This window comes from Conger conger, chromosome 14 (genome assembly GCF_963514075.1).
Source record: "Conger conger chromosome 14, fConCon1.1, whole genome shotgun sequence".
Taxonomy (NCBI): domain Eukaryota; kingdom Metazoa; phylum Chordata; class Actinopteri; order Anguilliformes; family Congridae; genus Conger; species Conger conger.
The window spans coordinates 14,237,563-14,250,466 of record NC_083773.1 but is presented as its reverse complement, the minus strand read 5'-3'; the positions used below and the strand labels follow the sequence as shown (position 1 = coordinate 14,250,466).

Sequence of the window (12,904 nt, the reverse complement as noted above, 5' to 3'; positions counted from 1 at the left end):
TATAGCCAGTAATTTCAGGGTCCTTGAACGCAAACCGGAAGACAGTTTTCATTTCCCATTGCTTTAGCCAGTTGGTTTCATCTTAATATCTAGCGGTTTCTTGCCTTTGGAAAAATGATGTTGTCTATATTCAATTCCATTCCTACACACATGGTAAGAAGTGAAACTGTGCGGCGTTTCGCTTTAACTGTTTGACAAATAGGCTGTGTCTGTTATTCTATTGTAGGCAGCACAATGCGTGGGAAAGAGATGGAGCTAGGCTAGTTTTCTCTCTTGAAAGCTGAGTTATCAGCTGCACATCTGCCCATATTTTAACTCGGGTGGTAGGTCAAGCTTAGTGTAAGATTTTTCTGTTTTCTTTTGTTCAAATGGTTCCATTTATTCATTAGTTGGTAGTGATGGCTAGTTTTCCGGCGAATTCGGAAATAAACTCGATATTCCATGGAAGAAATGGCTACATAGCTAAGATTTGTAAGAAAAAATGGCATATGAACAACCTAATAACATCGCTAAATGTGCTGATGGTTAATTCTCGATATCTAGCTATAGAAGAGCATTAAGATTACCTAATTTTGTAGTAATTTTGCCCTACGATTTTATCAACATGGTGTTGTAATGAGGGTTATAGATACATGTCCTTGTGTACAAGATACATTCTATTTAATTTGGCATGATTTACATAAGTTTAGTAGTAGCTAGGTTGTAGCCCGTGTTTGTGTACAACTGTGAAAATCTGCCCTATAAGGTTTGGCTATAGCATTTAAGATGAAATGTCAATTTTATTCCAGAAAAAGCTGTGTCCCTTATGAGCTCAGCTGTAGAACTTGTGGGGCCCCTCTTTATGATAGAGGCTAGTAGTAGCTACCCGTCTTATGCGGATAGTTAATTTTCTGTTATGCTTATGGATTCTTATGAATGTTTATACCGAAAGTAATACCGAATATATATGCTATAAAACTAATTTCTTCAATTTCTGCAGACATAACATTGCTGTACACCTGTTTTGGAGTTTGAAGTGTATCAACCCCCTCAAACCCCCGAATGTCCCCTACACCAGTCATTGTAAAGCTGGCATCATAAACTTCTGTACCTATTTAAAACATGCTTCATTTAACATAACTGTACAGGCCAACTAGAAACATACACTAAAAAAATAACATTAAAAAAATGGAATGTTTAAAAAGGTACAAAATTTCAGTTTTGGCATTTGGCAGAGGCATCTGAACAAAGCAACTTACCATTGAATGTTCTTTTTTTAAAGGACTACAAAGGACAGAAACTAGCAGAACAGATTTTCCAAGGGATTATACTCGTTTCTGCAGTAAGTAGAGCACATTTTTACAAAATGGCTACTGTCTTATCTTGTCAACTACTAACTCATACCACTTTGTTTTCCAGATTATTGGATTTATTTATGGCCTGATCATTGAACAGTTTGGCTGGACTGTGTACATAGTACTGGCAGGTTTTGCCCTTTCTTCTTTGGTGAGTAAATTGATTTATTTGCAGGAGTCTGTTTTTTACCTCACCCTCACTGATACGGTCTGCATAATGCCTCTCTTTCAGGCTTGCCTTAAGGATGCTGTGTCGTTCAGTTATCATCAGTGGCTATCACTCAGTTCTGTTACATAGCTAATATGTATATCTAATTCTCTTTATTTTTCATCTTGTGGTAGCTCACTCTGCCACCTTGGCCCATGTACCGGAGAAATCCTTTGACTTGGCAGCCTGTATTGCCAGAATCACCGGGAGATGGGCGAGAGAAGACTCAGGAAAACACCAAGAAGCCGCGGAAGCACAAGTAGTGCATTACTCCGTTCAGTTTAATGGTGTTTATCCCAAGGAAACCGGCTTTATTACCCTGCAAGTCCAACACACAGGGAAATAACGGCTACACCTGGATAATCATTCACCGTTTTCTTTCACCAAAATGTTTTTTTTAATCCATGTGTCTAATAAATTCCACCAACGAAAACCACAGAGCACTGCTGTGTTTTTTTTCTTCATACCAATCTATTTATTGCACTGATTCCACTGTGGATGAGTGTGTTCATAGCAGGTTGACCCAACACATGAAATGCTTTTAAAGAAGTATTTCTTGCAACTGAAAAGAAAATCCAAAACATGATAATAATAGGGTAATCTTTTTGATACAGATGGTAACAGCACATATTGAACAGAATGTGTCCAATACAGTATTTTCCTGCATTTGTGTTGACATACATCAAGCTATTCTACCAATCCTTTACTTCAAGTACTACAGGTTTTCTGGAGTTATAGATATTTCATTTTAATGTGAAATCAGATTAATCACACTACTCTCATTTGTAAATATAGACTATCAGATATATTCTATGTATCTACAACAATATTCAAAGTGTACTGTCATTTCTAATATATAACAAAGAAATCTATAAGACACAATTGCATGAAATGAGAAACTGCACATTCAGAGGGATTCCATTTTAGCCGTGTGTGAATTTGGTCCTTTCCATACACACCAGTCATATAAAGGCACTGCCAGGTTGCATCGCTGTAATTTTAGATTCTTTCTTCAGACTCCTTATTCTTTGAAAGCAACATCTTCCAAGAATTTTAACTGCCGCACCATGACAGCGTAGGCCTGGTACTTTTCCTCTCCCATTTGTTCCCGGAGTAGAAGCTGCAGGGGAGGGAATTAAGAAATGTTCCTACTTTGCACATGATGCATAGAAACACTACTACCAAGACCTTGAATATTTGGTCTCCGATACCTATTTTTTAACAAAGTGCAAACTAAAAGTACTCGGTTCTCAGCACGGCCAGCTCTAGGAATAGACAGCTACAGTAAAGGCTGAAAGATGCAGATTAAGTTTAGTCCTGGACTAAATTGATGGAGAATCTCAGATTAGACTTAATCTGTGGCTGTAAAACTGGCCCTGAACGTGTTATCAATCCAATTGGTCTTGGCTTCACACAATGTAACTCAAGGGTTGGCTGCCACAAGATTTCTCCGACACAAGGAACAAGTGCACATGGAATGTAGAAAGAATACCGTAAAATAACTTGTGCTTGGTGTGTAAATCTTCCACCGAATCTTGTGACATTGAAACCGCCTAAATTTTGATTTAATTTAGCTTTGTTTAGGCAGTAGGCATTAATGTTAAAATGTTATGTTTTTCTAATCCAATCTTTTCGTGCACATTGGAGGAGTGACACAAATTACATGGCTAGGTATCAGGTGTGTATCAAAGTTAGTACCACATAAGAATGGTCCAAATTTGAACTGAAAATACCAAGATTCCATTTGATTATTTGCCATTTATACTAAAAGGGAAAGGTCAGATTATTGTCGGCTATGTTTTGCATCACTTGAAACTGCACTGTCGAAACAAAGCCTTTTCTGCAACTCACCCTTTTCAGTTCCTTAGAGGAAGCGTCATGAGTGACTCTCCGACTAATTCACAGTGCCTCAATATTGCTGACAGACCACAGGGGTGGTTGTACTCACCTCTCTCTTGTCTTCATCGTCTTCTTCCATGATGTCCATTACTCTGTCCAGAAGCTTAATCCCCAGACCTCTCACAACATCAGTTCTTAAGCGTTCAATTGCTCTCCTTATCTTGGCAGACCCAGGAGTAAGATCTGAAGGAACAGGAACAGACATAGTAGCACTTGTATAATAATATACTTTCCAATCCTCTGGCCTCTCCCTAGCAGCAGGAGTTTCCTGCTCATGACTGGACACACAATCCCCAAGATGCCTGGACTACAGAGAATCATCATTTTCATCAGTGTTTTAGCCAGCTGTTTGCTGCATTAGTTAGTTAAACTGCCAAGACAATATAGGAACTCCTTTAGCTTGCAATGTCGAACTACGAAGAAGACATGGACACTTTGCCCCTGAATACTGGTTTGATTCGGAAGAAACATATGCACGAACACAGTTGGTAAGTTCCAGTAGTAGAATAAAAATGTGCATTTTTGAGCTCTGTTGATGTTCACGAGTAACAGCTGCATTATATTTGGGAAGAGACTGTTGAGTTTTTCAAATGTACATTTTCGGCGCACTGATTCCCAGAAAACGAGTGGTCTGTAGCAGTAAAAATTGTAAAATCTAGGAAATTAGTCACATCATCTGGATGGATAGATAGTACTCTGGGTAAGTAGAGACATACTTGAATTTATTGTTTGTATGAAATGCTTTAATAGTAGAGCCATTGTCACTGCCATGATTTCACACTTGTTCACCTCCTGTAATGTACACATCATTAGGTTTGTTAATTATTAGAATTAGAGCTCCCTTAAGACTAATAAGTCCTGTATTGCAGGTCATCAAGGCTTAAGGGGTTACAGACCTGAGGGAACTTCACTGAGGTGAAACTCCTCTTGCTCTTCTTTGGCCTTTCCATACAGAACCAAGGTGTCTCTGTACCTCCTATTCAGTCTGAACTCAGGCATTTGTGTAGAGCCAGATTCAGGGCCGTCGGGCTCGCATGCTGGATCTCTGGAATCCATTTGTAGTGTCTGGGTCATCAAGTGGACAAGGTCTTGCATCTCATTACTCTTCTTCCTAAGACAGAAAGACAAACTTTTATTGTGCTTTTATTGTGCTAGAAAATACTTGAAAAAATACAATATGAAAAATTAGCTCAAGAAATCAGAGAAATGGCACACAACGTTACAACGAAAATGTTTTTAGATATATATAGCTGGAGAAAAAACACCTGTTCTATATGCACAGATATTCTGCATTTTTCATAGGCTTTCGTGAATTTTTCATCCATCCATCCATCCATCCATTATCTTAACCCGCTTATCCTGAACAGGGTCGCAGGGGGGCTGGAGCCTATCCCAGCATACATTGGGCGAAAGGCAGGAATACACCCTGGACAGGTCGCCAGTCCATCGCAGTGAATTTTTCATTGTTAATCTAAATAATCCCCCCCATTCACACAGCAAGTGGTTTGGTCAACCAGTTGCCATAAGTCCATTCATCTTCTATGAAGCCGTGTGACGGCCAGCAAACCGAGAAAATGGAAAACTGAGTGACAAAAGTTGCCAGAGAAAAGTTGCATGCATACATTGCCAGCCAAACCAATCAGAGTTCTGCGCTTCCTATTTTTCTAACTGGTATGATCTCATTTCCTGAATAATTGTCCAACCCCGGCTTCACTCATTGCAATGGAGCAGCAAAAAACTTAAAGGACAGACAGAGAGATCATTAGCTAACTACTGAAATATATAGATATTGCTACCTAGGCATAGCAGTAAAAAATTATAATTGTCAGTGTCATGACATAATTCTAGAAATGTAAAGGATAGGCTATATGGCAAATATACAGCTCATGTATACATTGCTTAATGCTGTTATTTCTCTGCAAAAGTGTATAGCTGCACGAGACCACTAAGGGGACACATGGGCGACCCAACAACCAAATGGCTCACTGTGTGAACAGGGGGTAAGGCCAGAGGTATTCTGATAATGCTGGGAGTCTTACCTCTCTTTGTAGTCCCCTTCAGAGTGATCAGTGGAGCAAGTGGAGGAGCCACTCTCATCCTCTTCTGGAGCTTGCAACTGTGACCTTACCTGTTTCTGGAAAGAGAAAAACCACCCAGGGTATGAACAAATCTGCTTTTAAAATATTACATTACAAATAACATTAGTCTCCCTGTTGACTGACTGCAGCAACCCCTCTCCTGCCTCCTGGGGTATTTTCATAATCTGTCCACAGGGTACAGTATATGCTTGTGTAGTGAAGACCGGACGTGATGATTACCTTGTTTGCATGGATGGCAGTGTCAGATACAGAAGGGCAGACTGCTGCATTCTGGGAATCTATCTCCTTCCTCTCCACAGGGATAGCATTTGACTCAAAGGCTTGACTTGGAACAGGGACACCTTTGAGAGAGTGGGATCCATGGTGTAATTGCATAATGACAAGAACCAATTCTCAGATATTACTTGTCTGTTGATTCATTGGAGAAGATTGGCGACATGGCTCAGGCAGTAAGAGCAGTCGTCTGGCAGTCAGAGGGTTGCCGGTTCAATCCCCCGCCCGGGCTGTGTTGAAGTGTCCCTGAGCAAGACACCTAACCCCCTAATGCTCCTGACGAGCTGGTCGGCGCCTTGCATGGCAGCCAATCGCCGTTGGTGTGTGAGTGTGTGTATGAATGGGTGAATGAGAAGCATCAATTGTACAGCGCTTTGGATAAAGGCGCTATATAAATGCCAACCATTTACCATTTAGTTAAAGCTTTAGGTTTTACCTAAATTGAAGTGATCTTCCTTCTGTTTCAGTCGTCTTCGCTCTCTTGCTGTCAGGGGACGATCCTGAAACCAACATTTTACACAAATTTAACACATACCAAAGTTAAACCATGTCCTTTCTGAAAACAGAGCCTCCCTGTCCCAACAAATAACTTATTTTCTCACGCAATCTCAGGACTTTTTCCACTAAAATCTTAAATTAAAATTTAAAAATTCACAAAAACCTAAGTGAAAATTGAAATTTGTTCCGTTTGCTTAGCTGTGAAACAAGCATCAGATGCTAGTTATGGGAGACTGGATGCCATGTGTGGAGCTACTATAGGTTCAGGTTTCATGAAATAATAGCCTCCCATTACTACCATAAGCTGACCTGTGATGATGATGATATGGAGCCGTCTTTAGACCTGCAGTCTGAGGCACATGATGAACTGACACTCTTTGTCTCAGCTGCATGGCCCCTGTGCTTATTATTCTTATGGGCTGTGAAAGAATCTCCAGGGGGTGGTGGCAAAGGTCTGGAAGACACCATCTTTACCTTGGGTTGAGGGGGTAAAATGAGAAATAACACAAATGCAGTCCAGTGTTAAACAGCTACAATGCAATGTTAGATAACATCTTTGTCATGATAACTTTTGGCTCGGCATGGCATGGTGCCTTCACTCTCTTGGAAGTCCTGTTGTTTAAAAAGCATTTGCTGTCACTCCACTTGCTGAGAGAGGCATGTGGAGTGACTCTCTACTCTATACCCACCCTATCTTGGTCAGTCTGTGGCTTCTCACTGTCCCTCTGTGTGTGCTGGTGGGACAGGGACGATTCTGAAGTAGAAGAGGGGGCTTGGAGCTGGGGCACATCCTGCTCTGGGACACGTGGAAGTGGATCTTCATGGGGGGATTCCTTAAATTCCAAGTCAAGAATCATGACCCACTGATCACATCATTTCACACACTGACACAGCATGAGAACTCGGACAGCAGTCTTGTATGTATTGTATGTTTAGACTGAACAGACTGACATTCTCAGTCAAAGAGAATTAGAACCTCTTTAGTGTTGTTCACATGATGGTACTCCACTCAATCCAAATTAAGAACCAAAAGAACCAGTAAAAAAACTTGCATCTTACCGCAACTGAGACAGGAATAAATGGTTCCAATAGCTTTTCTGTTGAGTCCAAGCTTTCCTTTCAAAAGAAGACAGGTGACAGGACAACATGAGAAGAAAAATCAAGTGGAAAAAGTATATGCATTACTTACGGCTCACCATCTAATCACTGCCAATGACGTTATGTCGGTCCCTACCCTCAGTTCAAGGCTTTTGTTTTGGTTTTCCCTCTCCACATCCTGGAGCAGGTTCACCGTGTCATCTTTGTTGTCCATATTTACAGGAGGAGGCTGACTCTCGACCGTCCATTTGCTTTCGTCGGCCGGTCTCATTCCTGACGGGAGGGGACAATTGTGCTTCACAGAGCCATTCAATACCCTCTTTTCCTCCCTACCGATGACACCGGACACTGGCACACCTCCCCAGGCCTGTGCTGGAGAGGGATACTCTTTCCTGCTCCCTCTGTTCTCTGCTGGTTTGGGCTGGTTACTGATGCTCTGAGGTGGCACTTCCTGCTGCCCTTCATCTTCCAGGGGCTCGATATCAATATTGACATTACTGATGGTTGCTATGGATGCATTTGTGCCATTCAGAAAATCCTGTGCAGGCGCTTTAGTGACCAACTCTATTGGAGAAGAAGAGGGTTCCGTGTTGCCGCTGCTGGCTTTGTGACGTTGGGGATGTTTTTTTTCCCTCTGTGGAAAAAAGGAAAACAATAAACAACATTACAGTGCCCACCCCCCTTTGATAAACATTTAATTGGCCTTTTCATGACAGTATCTATGCTCTATTAGCTGCAAGGCGGAAATCAAAACTTCCCCTCACCGGTTTTCCCTTTTTGTAATGATCGGAGGGCGACTGAGAGGGGTGCTCACATTTTACGTTTACCAGCACCACAGAGTCACTGGGCCTGTTGTTCAGAACTTTCTTTCTGGACTTAGCACTTTTCCTGTCGAAACAGATCACAGGGCTGCAATTACTGTATAATATTCATTCATTCAGTTTTGTAAATCCTAGAATAACAGAACTTGGTCATTGTAGAAATAAGCACTGAATCACATACTCCTTTGTAGCCTCCAGAAACATGAAAATCTGCTGCCTGATGTAGGGCTGTCGGAGGATGTGCTTGACGTCCGGTCGCTCCTCTGGCTTCTTACTTAGCATGCTCTTAATGAGCTCTCCAAGCTGGGGGTTGTACATACTTGGCATCTGTGGCAGCTGAAAATGAATTAAGGATAAAGGAACAAATCAAATTACATAAATTGTTTTATCAATCTGCTGCTAAATACTATAAAAATATTTGAATTAAACTTTTTTTTCTGTAAACAGACATTACTGAGCAGCATCCTCCACATAGCTGTGAAATAAATCCTCACCTTTCCTTCTATGATACGATACACCAAGGAGTTCATGTCTTTGGCGTTGAAAGCATGCTTTAGAGTGGCCATTTCATACATACAGCAGCCCAAAGCCCAGACATCAGACTGTGGAAATCAAAATAGCGTGAATATGTAAAGGGTTTCTTGCTTATCCAAGGCTGATTGCTGTCTGTGAGCAACAGTGTCGCTGTTTTATGTTTTTACTTTTAGAAATACCTTGTGGTTGTAGGGTTTGTTTGAGAGAAGCTCTGGACTCATGTAATATGGTGTTCCAATGAGGGTGCTTGCCATGTCATTGTGGTTCTCCAACACTCGTGCAATCCCAAGGTCTCCAACTTTGATTATGTTGGTCTTGGTCAAGAAGATATTCTGGGTTTTCAAATCCCGATGCAAGATGTGCTTTTCATGCAAATACTATGAATCAATAAAGAGGCAGGATCCATAATAATGCAATTTAATACATCTGAATAATACTTACAATTTTTGTTTTAAACCTAGTACAAAAACAAGACAAACATACCTGGAGGGCCATGGAAATTTGGACAAACCATTCAACCACCTGTCTCTCAGGGAGCAGCTCGCCATTCTGTTGTTTCAGCCTCTGGTAGAGGTCACCCCCCTCGCAAAAGCCCATGACAATGTAAAGCCTACGGTCCTCTCCTTCCCAGGACTCCCTATATGTAACGATGTTCGGGTGCCGCAACTGGGACAAGAGCTGTGCCTCTTGTTCTGCTGCTCTCCGCTCACGCTTTAACGAAGTCGTCAAGTTCAACTTCTTGATGACATACTGAGATCAGAACAAAACACAAAGTGAGCAATGCTGACTTTTATGTCTCTGTTTGAATGTTTTAGTACGCATAACTGTTCTTTGTTTTGTGCATTTATTACGTCGGTGGTTGTCATTGTGGGGAAGTCATAAATGAACTTCCATCCACCAAAAACGTGAACAATGAAAACGTTGAGAACATCACCTGGTTTGGTGTTAATTTAGTGGACATAGCTGCTTGGGTTGGTTACCTACGCTGATTTGAAAATCTCACGTCAACTTGTTACACATTCGCTACGTGGTGGAATGGGTTACATCCAACAGTGAAGGGACTCTGTCGATAACTTACATTCTGCAGTGTGCCACGAAATTCTAGCCAATTAAATGATTGCAACTTAGCTAATTAGTTGAATTCAGTAATCGGTTTACCTGTTTTCTGTCAGCGTTGTGTCTGACCAGACTGACTTCACCGTAGCTACCTTTCCCAACGATTCGGATAAAGTTATAATTCTCCATAGTCATGCATTAGATGACTGTATTACAGCTGTAGCTAGACTACGTTAGCGCCAGCTCAGAAAAGAACCATCAGTCGTTGTTTAAAAGGGGGACGCCAAATGTTATCCCATGTTTGCAAACGTTAGCCAATTAGCTCTATGGATTTCATTGTTTGGCCTAGCTAGCTATCACTCTGTAATTATGTATAGTGCAACACACGAATATAGCTAACTAGCCTGACAGCTCGTACACAGTTGTGTGGTTCATACACAGACCAGCAACAGCAGTAGAAAACAAAACAGGAGGGATCGCCTACTGCTTGGTAGTAACCAGGCAACCAAGTTCACCATAGACTCCGGTAGAGACATTATGGGGGAAATAAACTTACGTGTTCATCACAGCGCCATCTAGGGCCAGAATAGCTGAAACGGGAAACAAATGCCGTGTGGGTCAACGTTGGCTAGATGGGCCAGTTTGATACATTTAACGATATTCACAAAACATTATTCCTGTCTTTTCACAAAATTAACGACTCAACTAAAAAGATCTGAACTATCTCATTATTATCTGAACACAAACCAACATGTCCTGTTCTTTAAACGGACATCTTTTACACAATTATTTAAAAATGCCTTGCTCATGTCAACATTTTATATAATTATATAATATAATTCTAATTTTACTTTAAGTAGGAAAAGCATTTATTTATTATTATTATTTATTTATTATTTATTATTATTTATTATTATTTGTATGAACTTAGGCCTATTGTAGACTACCGTATGTATAGCAGATGATTGTCAACACAGACGAATATTACATTAAATTAAGAATGAATTATTGGATGATTGTTTATCTCCAGTCGACACCAGTGAATTGATCACAAACGTTTCAAACCTTGTTCACCAAATAACGAATGGAAATATCTATCCTTACTTACAGCTGTTGCATCGCCAGATGGCGTAATCAATACAGCCAAAGTTGTCGTGGTTTACTGTAACTCATGAGGTTTTTTTAAACAAGCCATTACCCCCATAGAGACTATTTGTTTTCAGCACGTAAAATAGAACCTATGCATGACACGTGGAACGTACGACAATATTTTACACAGAGAGTATAAACTTACTCTAAATGTGTAGTTTATTTTGATTATTTGTTGTATTATTAAATTATCTCAATTCTGTCTTACTCAGTAGATAACATATTCCAGTTAGTAATATAGAAGATATAGGCTAGATTACAATAGTACCGTTTAAAACGAATATATTACATCTATTGTGATATCAAGTACCATGTGAATCTCGTAATAGCTGTTTCGGAACACCATATAGTTATCTAACAAAATGACAGTCATATTGTTACATAATTATACGGTGTTCAAAAATAAATATATATGCTATCTAAATTCGCTTTGTTAAGACATACATTTAATATGGCAGATTCAGAAATGTATCATGTAGCTTATATTACATGCTTACATTGCTTACTGCTTAGCTTTGGTTATCTATGAATGTGCACACCTTTTCTAGGGAAAGGCGCTAAAGTTAAAAACGGACCTATCATAAATAGCGCCACAGTTACCTGGTGCCACAAGGAGCCCAGAGATTGGCCCAGAACTGCAAGGAACTCGCCTCTTTGCATGGTGGCCACCCCTCCGCTGATAAATATGACGTCAGGAAAGTGTTGGTGGGTTGTCAAAGGAGCCAGTTTTCGCGAACGAAGATTGCAGAGACGTAGAGAGGGAGATACTTTCAAGGTCTTGCAATTACAGGTGAGGATTTTTGGGGAGATCCTGGGTAGCTATGTCAAATGGTTAGTTGTTTGGGTAACTAATTCGTTGAGTGAAATTTTGGATGTACGTTAATGCTGCAGACTGGCTACAATAACTAATGTTTCTGTAATGTGTGCTTATCGAAAATATTTGTATGGTTTGGTAATTAATGAGCCTTTCCTTTCAGTCGGTCCAGACAATGCAACCTGTACCTCTGGACAAACTAGGTAGCTTTGTGGTCAAAACTGAACTACTATCTAGATTTCAATCTTGCTCGCCTTCCAGTTAACGTTGAAAATCAGTACTCTAATCAACTATCAGCATAAAATGAATGAACGTATCGAATTATCCCCGGCGTGTCATTTTGCAGATTAAATAGCCTGTATTGTGCATGTAGGTAATAATTTGTAGGGATTTTATGCAGTGTAGCTACCACATGGGGTAATGTTAGCCAGAACCGAGTGAATTATGTGGGCAAGGTAGCAAGCAAGTAAGGTTACGTACGCGAAGGAATATTATTAACTAGCTATACAGCCATCTGCATAGTCTGTACTGTATAACTTAATTGATATGTCTATCTGGAATTTATTTTCCGGCCAGTTTTTTATCTGTGGTGAGCAACGAAGCAAACGGGCACGGTGAAATGTTTTATTAGCTAAGAACGTAACGTAAAGCTGGATTTTGTTTTTGTTTTTTTAGTTTGGCCAAAAAAGAAAAATGAACCGTTTAATTCCACATAAAACAACAAGTCGTTTGACTGATTGAAGTTATATGCATGAAAGTTAACCTAACTAGGCTCCAAGTCCTTCCCTTACAGGAACGAAACTGGATTATAGTCATGTGGCAGATCCTATCGTTTGGATTTAGTGCTCAACGTTAGGATTTGTTTTGATTGATTGATTGATTGATTGATTGTCTTGACTGATCGATTGATTGGTGGGCCTATTGAAAGTGGGTGAATAGGAAATGCCGTGTAAAGTAACCATTGTTAGCTAATGTCTAGTTACACCACCAGTAGCCTACAGAATCCATGGAATTCCTTCCATTGTCAGTGTTCTAGGCACTTTACACATCATCCACAGCGCTGGCTACCAGAAGGCGTCTTCAGTCTATCAATTAATAAGATGAATGAAAAGGATATTCTT

The 12,904-nt window shown here is 40.3% G+C and overlaps 3 protein-coding genes across 3 annotated transcripts in view; 2 read left to right on the top strand and 1 right to left on the bottom strand.

Moving 5' to 3' along the window:
• Window positions 1-1,978, top strand: spcs1 (signal peptidase complex subunit 1). The gene is made up of 4 exons (XM_061220723.1): window positions 1-153; window positions 1,262-1,321; window positions 1,399-1,485; window positions 1,677-1,978. The coding sequence occupies exons 1-4, from the start codon at window positions 115-117 to the stop codon at window positions 1,803-1,805; spliced, it is 315 nt and encodes a 104-aa protein (XP_061076707.1). The 5' UTR covers window positions 1-114; the 3' UTR covers window positions 1,806-1,978.
• A 93-nt stretch (window positions 1,979-2,071) lies between these two features.
• LOC133110491 (serine/threonine-protein kinase Nek4-like) lies at window positions 2,072-10,251 on the bottom strand. The gene is made up of 16 exons (XM_061220649.1): window positions 9,923-10,251; window positions 9,248-9,514; window positions 8,944-9,141; window positions 8,725-8,832; window positions 8,412-8,566; window positions 8,174-8,297; window positions 7,546-8,043; window positions 7,371-7,427; window positions 7,001-7,144; window positions 6,621-6,785; window positions 6,250-6,313; window positions 5,760-5,881; window positions 5,481-5,575; window positions 4,338-4,552; window positions 3,491-3,624; window positions 2,072-2,662 (listed from the first exon to the last, which is right to left on the bottom strand). Exons 1-16 carry the CDS (start codon window positions 10,013-10,015, stop codon window positions 2,564-2,566), a joined length of 2,538 nt encoding a protein of 845 aa, XP_061076633.1. The 5' UTR covers window positions 10,016-10,251; the 3' UTR covers window positions 2,072-2,563.
• Window positions 10,252-11,669: 1,418 nt separating this feature from the next.
• The window catches only part of camk1b (calcium/calmodulin-dependent protein kinase Ib), a 39,646-nt gene continuing 38,411 nt past the window's right edge, over window positions 11,670-12,904 (top strand). Inside the window, exon 1 of the mRNA XM_061219252.1 lies at window positions 11,670-11,759. The gene's annotated coding sequence lies outside the window, so the exon portion shown is untranslated. The remainder of the gene's footprint in view (window positions 11,760-12,904) is intronic.